The 13,079-nt window shown below is 43.0% G+C and overlaps 1 protein-coding gene and 1 pseudogene across 3 annotated transcripts in view; one reads left to right on the top strand and one right to left on the bottom strand.

Annotated features, from left to right (window-relative positions):
• Positions 1 to 13,079, bottom strand: part of TRRAP (transformation/transcription domain associated protein) — a 147,276-nt gene that overhangs the window by 58,022 nt on the left and 76,175 nt on the right. For all 3 annotated transcript variants that reach the window (XM_021706379.1, XM_021706378.1, XM_008072896.2), the window contains 9 exons: positions 12,120 to 12,326; positions 11,058 to 11,216; positions 10,840 to 10,974; positions 9,333 to 9,443; positions 8,048 to 8,194; positions 5,702 to 5,915; positions 4,700 to 4,825; positions 2,298 to 2,444; positions 899 to 1,098 (listed from right to left, as the gene is read on the bottom strand). In XM_021706379.1, coding sequence (XP_021562054.1) covers positions 899 to 1,098; positions 2,298 to 2,444; positions 4,700 to 4,825; positions 5,702 to 5,915; positions 8,048 to 8,194; positions 9,333 to 9,443; positions 10,840 to 10,974; positions 11,058 to 11,216; positions 12,120 to 12,326 — 1,446 coding nt within the window. The remainder of the gene's footprint in view (positions 1 to 898; positions 1,099 to 2,297; positions 2,445 to 4,699; positions 4,826 to 5,701; positions 5,916 to 8,047; positions 8,195 to 9,332; positions 9,444 to 10,839; positions 10,975 to 11,057; positions 11,217 to 12,119; positions 12,327 to 13,079) is intronic.
• On the top strand, positions 168 to 550 carry LOC103275498 (annotated as a pseudogene).

The raw sequence follows: 13,079 nt of genomic DNA on the forward strand, positions 1-13,079 counted from the left end.
TGAAAGAGTAACAAGGTTCATTTGACATTTTAACAGGAGTAAAGCCATGTTAAAAATGAATAACTCACTGATCTCAAGTTTCTATTTAAAATCTGTTAAATGCGCTCCTGGAGTCCCTCCCTCGTCCTGAGCCCTTCCCCCGGCTACCGCACAGGAGGAAGGCCGAGATGGCATATGAGATTGTCAAGACTCAGGTCACCCAGCCTGGTGACAACATGATCTTTAGGAAGATCACCCACAAGGAAATCTCAGCCAAAATCATTTATGAGGATGACTGGTGTCTTGCTTTCCATGATATTTCCCCTCAAGCACTAACACATTTTCTGGTGAGACCCAAGAAACATACATCCCAGATTTCTCCAGCAGAAGATGATGATGAAAGTCTTCTTGGACATTTAATGATTGTTGGCAAGAAATGTGCTCGCTGATCTGGGTCTAAATAAAGGTTATTGAATGATGGTGAATGAAGGTTTCGACGGGGGGACAGTCTGTCTATCATGTTCATTTCCATGTCCTTGGAGGTCATCAGATGTATTGGCCTCCTGGTTAAACATGTTTTGGGGATAATTTTCCCTTCTCTAGACAATTATCAATTTGCAGGTTCCAATATGTTAAGTGGCACACTTATTCTCCCCTGTGTATGGAGAGACTCAGGAAATAATAAAGAATATTGTTGCATGGTTAAAATAAATAAATAAATAAATAAATAAATAAAATCTGCTAAGTGCATTGAGAAAAATTTATCTTAATCAAGAAAAGATACTACAAATACAAATATAAGGAAAAAAATGTTTTGCTTTAAGAAGCTTCAGAAAGAAGCATGAGCAGATGTCTGAATTTTCTTTTACAATCAAAGGAAGTTCACTTGGCCAAGCACAGCACCCTCTTCTCAGCTCACCTGATTGGCTGCCATTGGGGAGTTATTCTTAACCCACTCTTCCACAATTTTAACCACGGCCCGCAGGATTTTCGCATCTGGTGATTTTTCAATGAGGGATGTCAGAATGGCCTGAATAAAGTTCTTCCTCATCTCCATGCTCATCACTGCCAGACGCGTTTTCACCAGCTCCAGACTTAGCATCACCAGCTCACTTGTACCTACCCATGTGAAGAAAGACAAACTATCCCAACAAAGCTCTACAAATCCATGTATACAACCAGCCACTCTACATTACTTGTCATGCTAGGTTCTGCCCATTTCTCCCCATATTTTCTCTAGCAGTTGGAGCTCTGGGATTTGAAGGGACTCATCCTGTTCTTACTACTGCAGCTTACAAGGGTGGTCCTATAAGAGCCCTCCCCACGAGGGAGAAAGATGATGAAGCTGATAGGACTAGCACAGGCAGTCATAGCCTCTTCACATTCAGCCCTGGAGTCAGTCATGGCCCATGTGCTGCACCAACCACAACCCCCTGATAACTGACCCTCTGCTCCCACATCATTCAGATTTCAGGAGCTCACTGCTCATGCCTGGATCTTATGACCTAATTATTCAACAACAGCAATTCTGATTAAGCAATCTCTGTTTTATAGGAAACACTAGATAAGTCAGTGGTGAATGTTTCATATAAAAGTCCAACTACTAGCCGGGCTCGGTGGCTCAGCCTGCAATCCTAGCACTTTGGGAGGCTGAGGTGAGTGGACTGCCTGAGCCCACGGGTTCAAGACCCGCCTGGGCAGCGAGACCTCATCTCTACAATAAATCAAAAAATCAGCCGGGCATGGTAGCGCATGCCTGTAATTCCAGCTACTTGGAAGGCTGAGGCGGAAGGATTGCCGGAGCCCAGCAGGTTGAGGCTGCGGTGGCCGGGAGTGGCCACTGCACTCCAGTCTGGGCGACAGAGTGAGACTTCGACTCAAAAAAAAAAAAAAAAGTCCAACTTTAAAATTTCTTTACTCTTACATTCACAAATTTTAAAGACAGTTCATTTTGTTTCTCCTTAGAGACAAAGTATCACTATGTTGCCCAAGCTGAAGAGCAGTGAGTAGCCACAGGCATTGATCATGGCACACTACAGCCCTGAACTCCCGGGTTCAAGCCATCCTCTCACCTCAGCCTCCTCCCAGGAAGCTAAAACTACAGGTATGTGCCATTGTGCCCAGCTTAAAAGCAGTTCATTTTTAAAGTGAGTCTTATTTTGATTTTAAACCCCTCTGTGGATGAGCAAAGTGATAATGAATTATTTATGTGTCACATAACAAGACTTCATACTCACTTTAGAATTCAGTCATAGCCTGTACCATTCAGATGTTCAACAAAAATCTGTTCGAAAAACATGTAGTAGTAAATTTGTTACCTGAGGTTGCTTCTGTGCTTCCTGATGCTGCTTGTGGATTTAAATGCTCCCGGACCATCTTCTGCAGGGAGCGCATGAAGACTGAAATCAGCCTGTCTATGTAGCTTGGGTTGTTGCTGCAAGCGGACTTGAGGATCATAAGGGTCCCTAAAACATAGAAACAGGTAGTTGTTTTACAGAAAAGCAACAACAAAATCGAGTAAGAAAAATGTGTTATTTTAAAATGTGAAAAGATTTTTAAAATTGTAAAAAAAAAAAGCAAAAAAAGAAAAATGCGTTATTTTGAAACACATTCTAGGTTGAACGCGGTAGCTCACTCCTGTAATCTTAGCACTTTGGGAGGCTAAGGCAAGAGGAATGCCTAAGCCCAGGCATTTGAGAACAGCCTGGGCAATAGTGAGACCTTATCTCTACAATAAATGAAAAAATTAGCCAGGCATTGTGGTGCTTGCATATAGTCCCAGCTACTAGGAAGGCTGAGAGGGAAGAACTGCCTGAGCACAGCAGGCTGAGGCTGCAGTAGCCACGATCATGGCACTGCACTCCAGCTAAACAAAAACAAACAAAAAAACATTCTGACAAAAGTTAGATGAATCCCAAACACTGTTTTTTGTTTTTTTGGGTTTTTTTGAGTTAGAGTCTCAGTCTGTCGCCCAGACTGGAGTGAAGTGCAGTGGCCGCTCCCGGCCATTGCAGCCTCGACCTGCTGGACTCCGGCAATCCTTCCGCCTCAGCCTTCCGAGTAGCTGGAATTACAGGTGTGCGCTACCACGCCTGGCTGATTTTTTATTTTATTGTAGAGATGAGGTCTCGCCAAGTTGCGCAGGCAAAAAAAAATGAGAAAAACAAACAATTTGCAAACCTTTTCTTAAATAAAGTCTAGCTTATCTGGCATGATAAATATTTTGGAATTCAATTTGTACTTCATTCTGAAAAACTGTATTAGATTAGTAAAAATTGGCAAAGGCAACACTAGAACATGAACACTGAATATATGAAAAAATTATCTTCCATGATTGTCATTTTTACAATCGCCCTTGATCCTGACCTAAACATTTAATTTTAAATCTATATTCATACGTGACACCTATAACAATCAAAGTGTATTTGCCATTTACAGGTCCATCATCCCTGGCTTGGACAATTTCAAGCTTGTTTGTTCAAAGATTGATTCTCAAGATAGCAGCCAAAGTATGGCCAATCTCATTCCAAGACAGGCAACCCATGAGCTCTGCTGTTCCTGGCTGCCATGTTCTTCTCTATAGAGCAGAGGTCAGTGACTAAGCCTTGGATCTAGCACAGGGAGAGTGCTGTGGCCAAGCCCCTGGCCTGCTGTCACCCCACAGAGGTGGGTGGGGGTAGAACCAGCAGAGATCGGCTCTTTTCACAAGAGTCCCTCAGAGAGAATGAACAAGAGAACATTCATGCCACCCTGTGATGGAAGCTAGAATCTACAGGATGATACCACTTTTAAAAGGTTACAAACACTACTCACTCTCCATATCTCCCCGGTTCCAGAAGAAAGCAAGTTTGGATGGCAAGGCATACCATTTAACCAAATTCATCCCGGCTCCTGAATTCAGACAGCAAGTAGCCAGAGTTTGGGGAGCAATGAATTTATCCAAAAATAACTTATTCAGTTTGCAAATTCAGACACAAGCATTTGCATAACAAGGGCTGTGTATATATTTTTATACATTTATATAGAAAAATGACACATCAAAATGTGAAGACTGTTTATTGCTGGGTAGAGAGGATGACAGGTGACTTTTCATTTAGCTTTCTCTTATTTGTATTTTCAAAGTTTTATGTGATAAATCTGTATAAGGGAGAAAATTTAAGGTGCTAACTCAAACTCTAATCCTAATCAAAGACACAAGTCTGACAAAATGTCGAGGGAATATCTATCTATACGTGTGACTTCCAGGTACCTTGGGACCAAAGTTACCCAGCTGGCCTGATTACTTGAGGAGCAACTGTTGTCTCACATGCGTCAGTCAAAGCAATCAGATAGGGAGAGGTTCTTTTCTTGTGAGTGGTTTATTTATAGGTGGACACATAGCGAAAGGCAGTAATTCACACAAGTGTACACCTATGTGTTTAGTGTGACAATTGGGCAATAGGACAAATGCGCCACAGGGAAATTCCCCTCACAACCAAAGCCTGTATTGGGAGCTGAGGAGAGAGGAACAGAGAAAGCACTGGGGGTCATTGATCTCAAAGACTACAGAGGATGGTGGCCTGTGAGCACTAGGCAACAAACAGACACCCTGAATGACATTTCAGAATAAAATTCCTCCTAATAACCTGAGCCTTACCCAGAAGGAAAGGCATGTCCCGTGATCAAGGACTGATGCCAAACTGAGCCACTGCTGGGAAAACCAATGCAGATACACACTCACCAAAAAGCTGAGAAGGATTGGCGTTGGTGGCCTTCTCATAGTTGGTAAGCCCTTCATAGATGACCTTCCCAACGGCGGCATAGAGACACTCCAGCTCTTCGTACTTGGAGGCCACACTGGAAGTACCTGAAGAACAAAGCAGGGACCCAGGCACTGTGGTTAGGACCCTTAGGCCCACCCAGTCCTCACACCAGGTATTGCACTCTGGCTGCTTGGCTTTCTGCAGACTGACAAGGGCACTGCTTCTCTTCCTGCAGGAATGTGTGGGTCCCACCCACACAATGGTTGGTTTCCACCCTACACAGCTATGGGACAACTTGTCATCTCACCAGAATGTGCTCGAAATACACTTATTTACAAGAAAACAAAATTCGATCTTGCCAATTGTTCAACATTTGAATATTAATATAGTACTTTAATCTGACTTCCTTGATAGCTTAAGGAAATAGTGATGTTCAGCTGATGAACTGAATTTCCAAGCAGACAAAAAATAATGCAATGACTATTTGCCATTATTATGTCAATTTAACTTAACACGTTTTTATGCCCATTTTAAAAAGAAAAATTGAGAGTATTAAAAAGTAGGATAGGCTGGGCTCAGTGGCTCAGCCTGTAATCCCGCGCTTTGGGAGGCCGAGGTGCCTGAATTGCCTGAGCCCGCGGGTACGAGACCTGCCTAGACAACTTGGCAAGACCTCAGCTCTGCAATAAACCAGAAAAAATTAGCCAGGCGTGGTAGCGTGCGCCTGTAGTTCCAGCTACTTGGAAGACTGAGGTGGAAGGATCGTCGGAGACCAGCAAGTCGAGGCTGCAGTGGCCGGGAGCGGCCACTGCACTCCAGTCTGGGTGACAAAGTGAGACTCCAATTCAAAAAATTAAAAAAAAAAAAAAGTGGGATAGTAAAATACTTGATATAGTAACTTGAACTGAGAACTTCACATAACAAGCTCTGTGCCCACCCATCCCCTCTGAAAGAAAAGCATCGATGGAAAAGTCACATACTTGGCTCTGTCGGAAAAATACTCATGAGACGAGAGAGAAGGCTATGAACAGCTCGCAAAACTTTGGTATTTCCACATGTCATACAGGCCGCGATTCCACGCTGCAGGGGTTTAAAGCTACTGAGGATGGCCGGAGACTGGAGAACAGTCAGCAAGAAGCTCAGCACTTCTAGTCCTGTGCAAATATTTCCATAGTTAACCTGATTTGGCTGCTCCTGGAATAGAGAACACAGGCCATTCACAGATGACAAGAATACTCCAGTACAGTAATTACTGTAACACAAATCCAGCAAAATTTAAAACTCTGTGCCACTAAGAAATTTAAAACATATGTCTTTAAGAATTTGTAAACTGCCAGGCTCGGTGGCTCAGCCTGTAATCCCAGCATTTTGGGAGGCTGAGGTGAGAGGATTGCCTGAGCCCGCAGGTTCGAGACCCGCCTGGGCAACTTGGCGAGACCTCATCACTACAAAAAATCAAAAAATGAGCCGGGCGTGGTAGCACACACCTGTAGTTCCAGCTACTTGGAAGGCTGAGGCGGAAGGATTGCCGGAGCCCAGCAGGTCGAGGCTGCGGTGGCCGGGAGCGGCCACTGCACTCCAGTCTAGGTGACAGAGTGAGACTCCAACTCAAAAAAAAAAAAGAATTTGTAAACTAAGTAAAAAACCATTGAAAAATGAAAACATCATACACAAAAAAAATACACGTAATCACCATATACCATAGGATTCCCTAGAATGATTCTTATAAAACTGCTTAAAACATTTATTCAAACTCTTTTTTTGAGCTGAAGTCTCACTCTGTTGCCCAGGCTGGAGTGCAGTGGCACACTCACGGCCACCCCAGCATCAACCTGCTGGGCTCCAGCGATCCTTCTGCCTCCGCCTACTACATCTAGTAGTAGCTGGAACTACATCTGCACGGCTACCACATCTGGCTAACTTTTTATTTATTGTAGAGACGAGGTCTTGCCAAGTTGCTTGGATTGGTCTTGAACCCATGGGCTCAGGCAATCCACTTGCCTCGGCCGCCCAAAGTGCTGGGATTAGGCTGAGCCACCGAGCCCGGTCTCAAACTTTTTTTAAAATGCTCATTAAAATATTACTATTCAATATGAAATAATATTTTATATTTTGAAATCACTAAAATCTAGACTAAAAAGAAAAAGTTATTGCAATGAATTTTGCTTTTTTCCTCCCATTTTTTAAAAGTTTCTTATTTTATTTTATTTTATTTTTTGAGTTGGAGTCTCACTCTGTTGCCCAGACTGGAGTACAGTGGCCGCTCCCGGCCATGGCAGCCTCGACCTGCTGGCCTCCGGCAATACTTCCGCTTCAGCCTTCCAAGTAGCTGGAACTACATGTGCACGCTACCACGCCTGGCTAATTTTTTGATTTATTATAAAGATGAGGTCTCACCAAGTTGCCCAGGCGGGTCTCGAACCCGCGGGCTCAGGCAATCCACTCACCTCGGCCTCCCAAAGTGCGGGATTATAGGCTGAGCCACCAAGCCTGGCCTTTTAAAGTTAAAATACAAATATCCTTCCAAAGAGAAGTATCTTTCAAACTGTGTATCATGGAATCAATCTAATGGATAATGGCAGCATCAAAAATAAATAAAAACAAAAAAGATCGTTGGATAAAATAGAAAATACAGTGCATGGTTCAAAACATAGGTACATCAGAAGCAACATTGCTGCCTTTGCAGTCCAAAATAACAAATACTTACAATAAGTTTTATAGTCTTAATAGTGTAAATTTTCAAATTTTATCAAGAACTAGAAAAAAATTGAGTCTGTATAAGGCAAGAGAATAGTTTTTATTATTTTTATAATCAAAAAATTATAGAATCATGGAACAAAAACCCTCTAAAGTAATTAGCATTCTGGGACTATTTCCTTGATATCTGACTAAGCCCTTATGAGTACAACAGTACTCAATAACAAATTACAGGTCTATCATTAAAATTGGTTTTAAGAATTTAAGCTTATTTAAAAGGCTGTTGCATAAGTCAACTAAAAATGCTTATCCCAAACCAACTGGTAGATCAGTTTAAGAAATGACACACAAAATGCAAGAGAATTCTTGTTAAGTTTCAACACTCCAAAGTGCATTTGGGGCTGCGGTGAGAGTTTAAGTTCTATTGATTCTAGTGAGTCAAACTGACTCTTCCTAATCAGTAGCCAGAAGAGGACATGGGAGAAGCCATGACTGGCCAAGGGGACAGAAGATTTAGGGCTTGAGGATAAGGCCTGGAGGAATCCACAAATGTCCAGCCCTGCTCAGGTGACAGTGTCTGATAATGGCCTCAGTGGTCCAATGCTGGCCCTTCAGGCACTCACACCTACCACAGTCATTAGCAGCTTGTCGAACCACTGCAGCTTGAGCTCAGACTTGGACCACATATCCGGTCGCAATGCGGTCTTCAGAAGATTTACACATCGGCGAGACAGCACCTCCCCAGGGGACCCTGCTGTGTTGGTGTTGTCATTAACCTAGAAATTCATCCAAATTAAAGTTGTCATTTGCCCGCAAATGAACTTACAGTCATTCTATGACAGCACTTCTCAACTGTGCCTGCGCCCTTGCATTCTGGCTATCTACCAGGTCATCACCTCAGGGCCACCTCCTCTTCTGCCTGACCTCAACATAGTTGGATGCCTTTCCCAAGCAGCCTGTCTGGCTCACCATCCTCACAGGCCCTCTCCTCTGCAGTAGACAATGATGATCTGCTATTGTTGGTATGACTGACAGCAGGGCCCTGCTGCTCCCATGGGACCTCTTTTTTATTGATTGAAAAGTTTAGTAGATTATTTTCAGTACTTGGAAATTCTCAACAGTGCTCTGAGACAAACTATTTTGTTTAATTGCCATAAAAACTAAGATTCTCAAATTTTTAAAAACTTAAGAAACTTGGGAAAATTTCACTAATAACGGTTTTTTGTGGTTTTTTTTTTAAAATATACAAATAAAAAGTTTCAGAAATGAATTCCTAACAATTCCATGAAGATATATATTAATACAAATGATAAATCTGTTTTAAAAGCACCGAATGTAATACTACTTAAGGTAGGGGAGATCATCTCAATACCTTTACCAAGCTGTATACTATTCCTATTTAAGGATGTAGAAAATTTTAGAGGTAAATAATTAGCCCAAGTTCAATGACCTACCATACCTCACCAATTGTTAATGATAAGGCACGTGATTACTTTATTACCGGCAAATTTATTTATTTGTTTGTTTATTTATTTATTTATTAGAGTTGGGGGTCTGTCTCACTCTGTCACCCAGAATAGAGTAGCAAAGTCATGGTTTACCACAGCCTTGACCTCCTGGGCTCAGGTAATCCTTCTGTCTTAGCTTCAACAGCTGGGACTGCAGACATACACCACCACGCCTCACTAACTTTTTGAAAGAAATATATATATTTTTAATCATATCAATTATAAAGACAGGCAGATTTTGGAAACCTGCCACAAAATCAGTGGGATTTGGTATGAAAATGACAGAACTGGCTCTCAGACCTTGGTTTGCCTGACTTTTTTTTTTTACTAAACTGTCACAGACAACTTCTTGGAGTACACTAAGCAGTCTCTGGTTTGCAGAAAACCTAACACAAAAGTCCTGTACCTGACAAGCCACACGGATGAGGAAGTTCACCACAGTGTCTGTGTGCTGTTTATCAATGGGCTTGGCTAGGTGGGAGTCGGCTCCAGGTAGTGACTGGCTCCTCCCAAACACCTGGAAAAGGATCATCCTTTTAGGCAAAAACACGATTTTCAACATGAATATGGATTTGTTCATCCAGATAACAGGTCCCTCCCAAAGACAGAGGTTGCTCCGGTGTTGGGTCCACAAAACAGAAGTGGCCTCCACCCTGGTGAAGCTTGCACACCCAGCAGGAGGGTACACACTAATCAACAGAGCAGCAATGAAACAGGAGCGACTCAGGTCATGGAAAACACAAGGGGAGAGGTCCAGGAAGTGAACAGATGGCACTGAAGAAGAGCTTCAGCCTGAGAGACTGGCCATAAGAAAAGAGAAGAGAGATTGGCTCCAAGTGGAAGAAAAAGAGCCAGTGGACACACCTTACGTGAGCACAGAACCTAGAGTGTTTGCAAAGAGGAAAGGCTAGTGTTGATGGAGCCCCATGTGACGATTCCAGGGACAAAATCCATCAGTAGGACCTGGTCACCAGGGCCCTAGAGGCCACATGGTCAGGGGAAGGTTTAAGCAAAGGGAAAGACAATCTGGCTTAATTTAACTTTTTATTCTGAAGTGCTTGAAAGATCCACAGGAAATTACAAAAACAGTAAGGAGCTTTCAAGTACTCTCCACCCAGTTTTCCCTGACTTAAGTGTTGAAAATAAAGGCTTCTGGCAGTCTGATTCCTTGCGAGAAATAAAGGGGTATAAAAGCGGAGGCAGCGAGAGATACGGAGAAACAGTTTAGCTCACTGCTGGTGAGAGGTGACAGAGGCTAGAAATGTGGTGTGAAGGGTGGAGGAGAAGACAAGGGATACTCATGGCAGGCTGACGAGACTTGTTCCCGACCAGATGTGTGGGAAGAAGTGCATGGACCAAGTGCAGATGGTGGTAAGTTTCTAACTAGACCTCAGGTAGATGCAGGTGCCGCATAAGGCAGCAGGATGTAGAGGGAAGGGGAAGAGTGCCACTGCAGGCATACGAAGCTGGAAGAAGAGCGGGCCAGATCAATGTTCCTAAATCAGTGGGTCCCTGACACCAGTTGAGGTCAGAGCTCGGGGCTACCAGGGCCCCCACTGGGCATGGGTAGAGAGTGCGACTGCCAGTCACCCTCTTGGTAGCTGCTCGCAAACAAAACAGGGCACCCTGACTTTTTAAAAACCCATCACAACATGGGCATAAGTTCTCCTCAATTTTTCTATGAGTTTATCTTGAGGACTTTCCACAAGTAATTAACCATCATGAACACATTAACTGAACACAAAGAAAAATGTGTCTGATGATTTGGGAATACCCCTGTCTGGTGAGCATAGCTATATCCAGCTGCCTTTCCAGCATGCAGCCCAGCACTGAGCAAGTGCACATTCAAAATGTGCCAAATAAATGAGCAAACTCCCACTGGGATGCACAGTAAAGAAAGCACGTGGTCTTACTGCACTGATGGCTCCGGTGGCTGTCCTGAAGCGTTTCACTTCCTGAGCAGAATCCACGGACAGGCCTCTTTTAATGGAGGATGATACAGAATTGACTCCTTCTCCACTGGAATTTGGGTCCATATCTGAATCCGGCTTAAAAATACACACACACTTGCCTTTATTGACTGATTTCTAGGGAGACGTATAAGGAATACAACCAGGGGTGACACTCTTACTTGCTGATCCTTGATCCTCTGCAATTCCCACTTGATGACAACTTCAGACAGGTCCACAGCCAGCCTCCTCTGCTCGATGGTGACACTGGGCGTGAAGCCCAGCCTCTGCATGGCACTCACCATGTGCTGCACCAAGTGATGTCGCACTGGGTAGTACACCTGTGGGCACAGTGCCAGTGTAGTGTCAGGAATGCTGGACCTTGGTCCTAGCATATGTGTGTATACATACACGCACACACACAACACAAACTACACACAAACTATACACACATGCCACACACACTAGACATATACCACACACCGCACACACATACTCCCAACATACAGACTCAACCCACCCTTATGCTCAAAATTCTGAACCGTAACTTTATCAAGGAAATTCTTACTATCTTATGTATGTGTTTATTACCCTCAACCCTACTAAATCCCATTACAGTATATTTCAGTCTTTTAGTAACATTTTAAAAATAGGCTGAAAAACTGAATTCTCTTTAGATGGGTAGGAGAGTCTAGTTATATGTACTCAATTTCAGACTTGACATCAAACAAGTTTAAGACATATCAAGAAGTAAATTTCTAATTCTAAAAAGAGCTGGATGTAAAAGAATAAGCTTTCAATTCAATCCTTTCTCCTATACTCCAAAGCTACAAGAAACATTTACATATACATAAATCCCATAAAGGGGGTGATCTGGCTATAGAGAGCAAGGTGCTGGCAATATCACTTCCCAAGCCAGGATACCAAAATCTGGAGTTAATGATGACTACTTTCCATCTTAAGGTAGCAACTAATCTACATAAAAGTGTTAATGGCTGCAGTGTCTACAATAAAAATGTCTTTCTTAAACAGAAAGAAGCACACCTGTGACATATTCTCTACACTAAGTCAATGTTCATGCTGATAAGGCCATACACACATATAGAAACTAATCAATAACCAGAAACAGCTTTACTAAAAAAGAAATGGCCACCTTATAACTGCAGAGAAAGAAAATCAGACAAAAATTGAAAGCACATGCCTGAAAATGAGTCCCATGTCAGTCTACAGAACTTCCTACGTACCTTAAAATGCTGTACTATCAGATGCAGAATGTGCACCAGCTGTGGGACAGTGTGCCCTTCCTCCACAATAATCTTCCTGGTCCAGTGGGTCAACATCTGATGCCCATCCTCCATTCTGGCAGGCACTGCTGGGGTCAAAATGGCCATTGCTTGTCTGACAATTGCTCGAGCTTCCATTGCATGAGCCTTGAGAAGACTATGAAAAACCTAAAACAGGAAAGAAATTCTTATGTAATATGAGAAATGAAGGCTTTAAAAAACAAGTATAAGTAATCACTTAGGACTAAGGCATGATTTTTTGCAAAAGAGTTTTAAAATAATTTCTCAGGACTCTTATTAGGAATAAATTCAGTTGCTTTCTTGTCAATAAGTTTTGATCAATGAATACATTAATTCTAGTATTTATTGAGCGTCTATTACATGGCCATGCTGGGCTAGGCTGGGGTATGCAAAGACGAACAAGATCTAGCTTCCTGCAGGGATCCTGTGTCCAGCCTAAACAGCAGGAGGCTAGCTAAGGCACACAGATCACCTCACTCTGGCTACAGTGAGTGAGTGAAGGGCAGCCATAAGCAGTGAGTGACGGAGGAGCAGTCATATGCGACAACTACAACAGTTCAAGTGAGGGGTGAAGTCATGACAGTACAGGGGACAGGAAGGGTGTCACAATCAACAGAACTTGTGACACCTGGGCTCTGAGGAGAAACACCAAAGATGGCCCTTGGGTGTGTCTCTGGGACAACGGGGGAAAGCAATGCAATCACAGAGACTGGTTCCACCTCAAGGGCCTATGGGAGGAGACCCTGAGAAGTCACTGACTTTACCTGATCTGAGTTTAACATCACAGAAGTTCACAAGAGAAAGTGGTCAGGGGAAAACCATCAAAGGTGGTTTCATAGAGTAAGACAAATGTTGAACACTAGCGTGTATCCTTACATTTAATTCTTACACAGAGATGTT

Source organism: Carlito syrichta, unplaced genomic scaffold (genome assembly GCF_000164805.1).
Source record: "Carlito syrichta isolate Samal-C Ts95f unplaced genomic scaffold, Tarsius_syrichta-2.0.1 Scaffold315497, whole genome shotgun sequence".
NCBI classification, from domain to species: domain Eukaryota; kingdom Metazoa; phylum Chordata; class Mammalia; order Primates; family Tarsiidae; genus Carlito; species Carlito syrichta.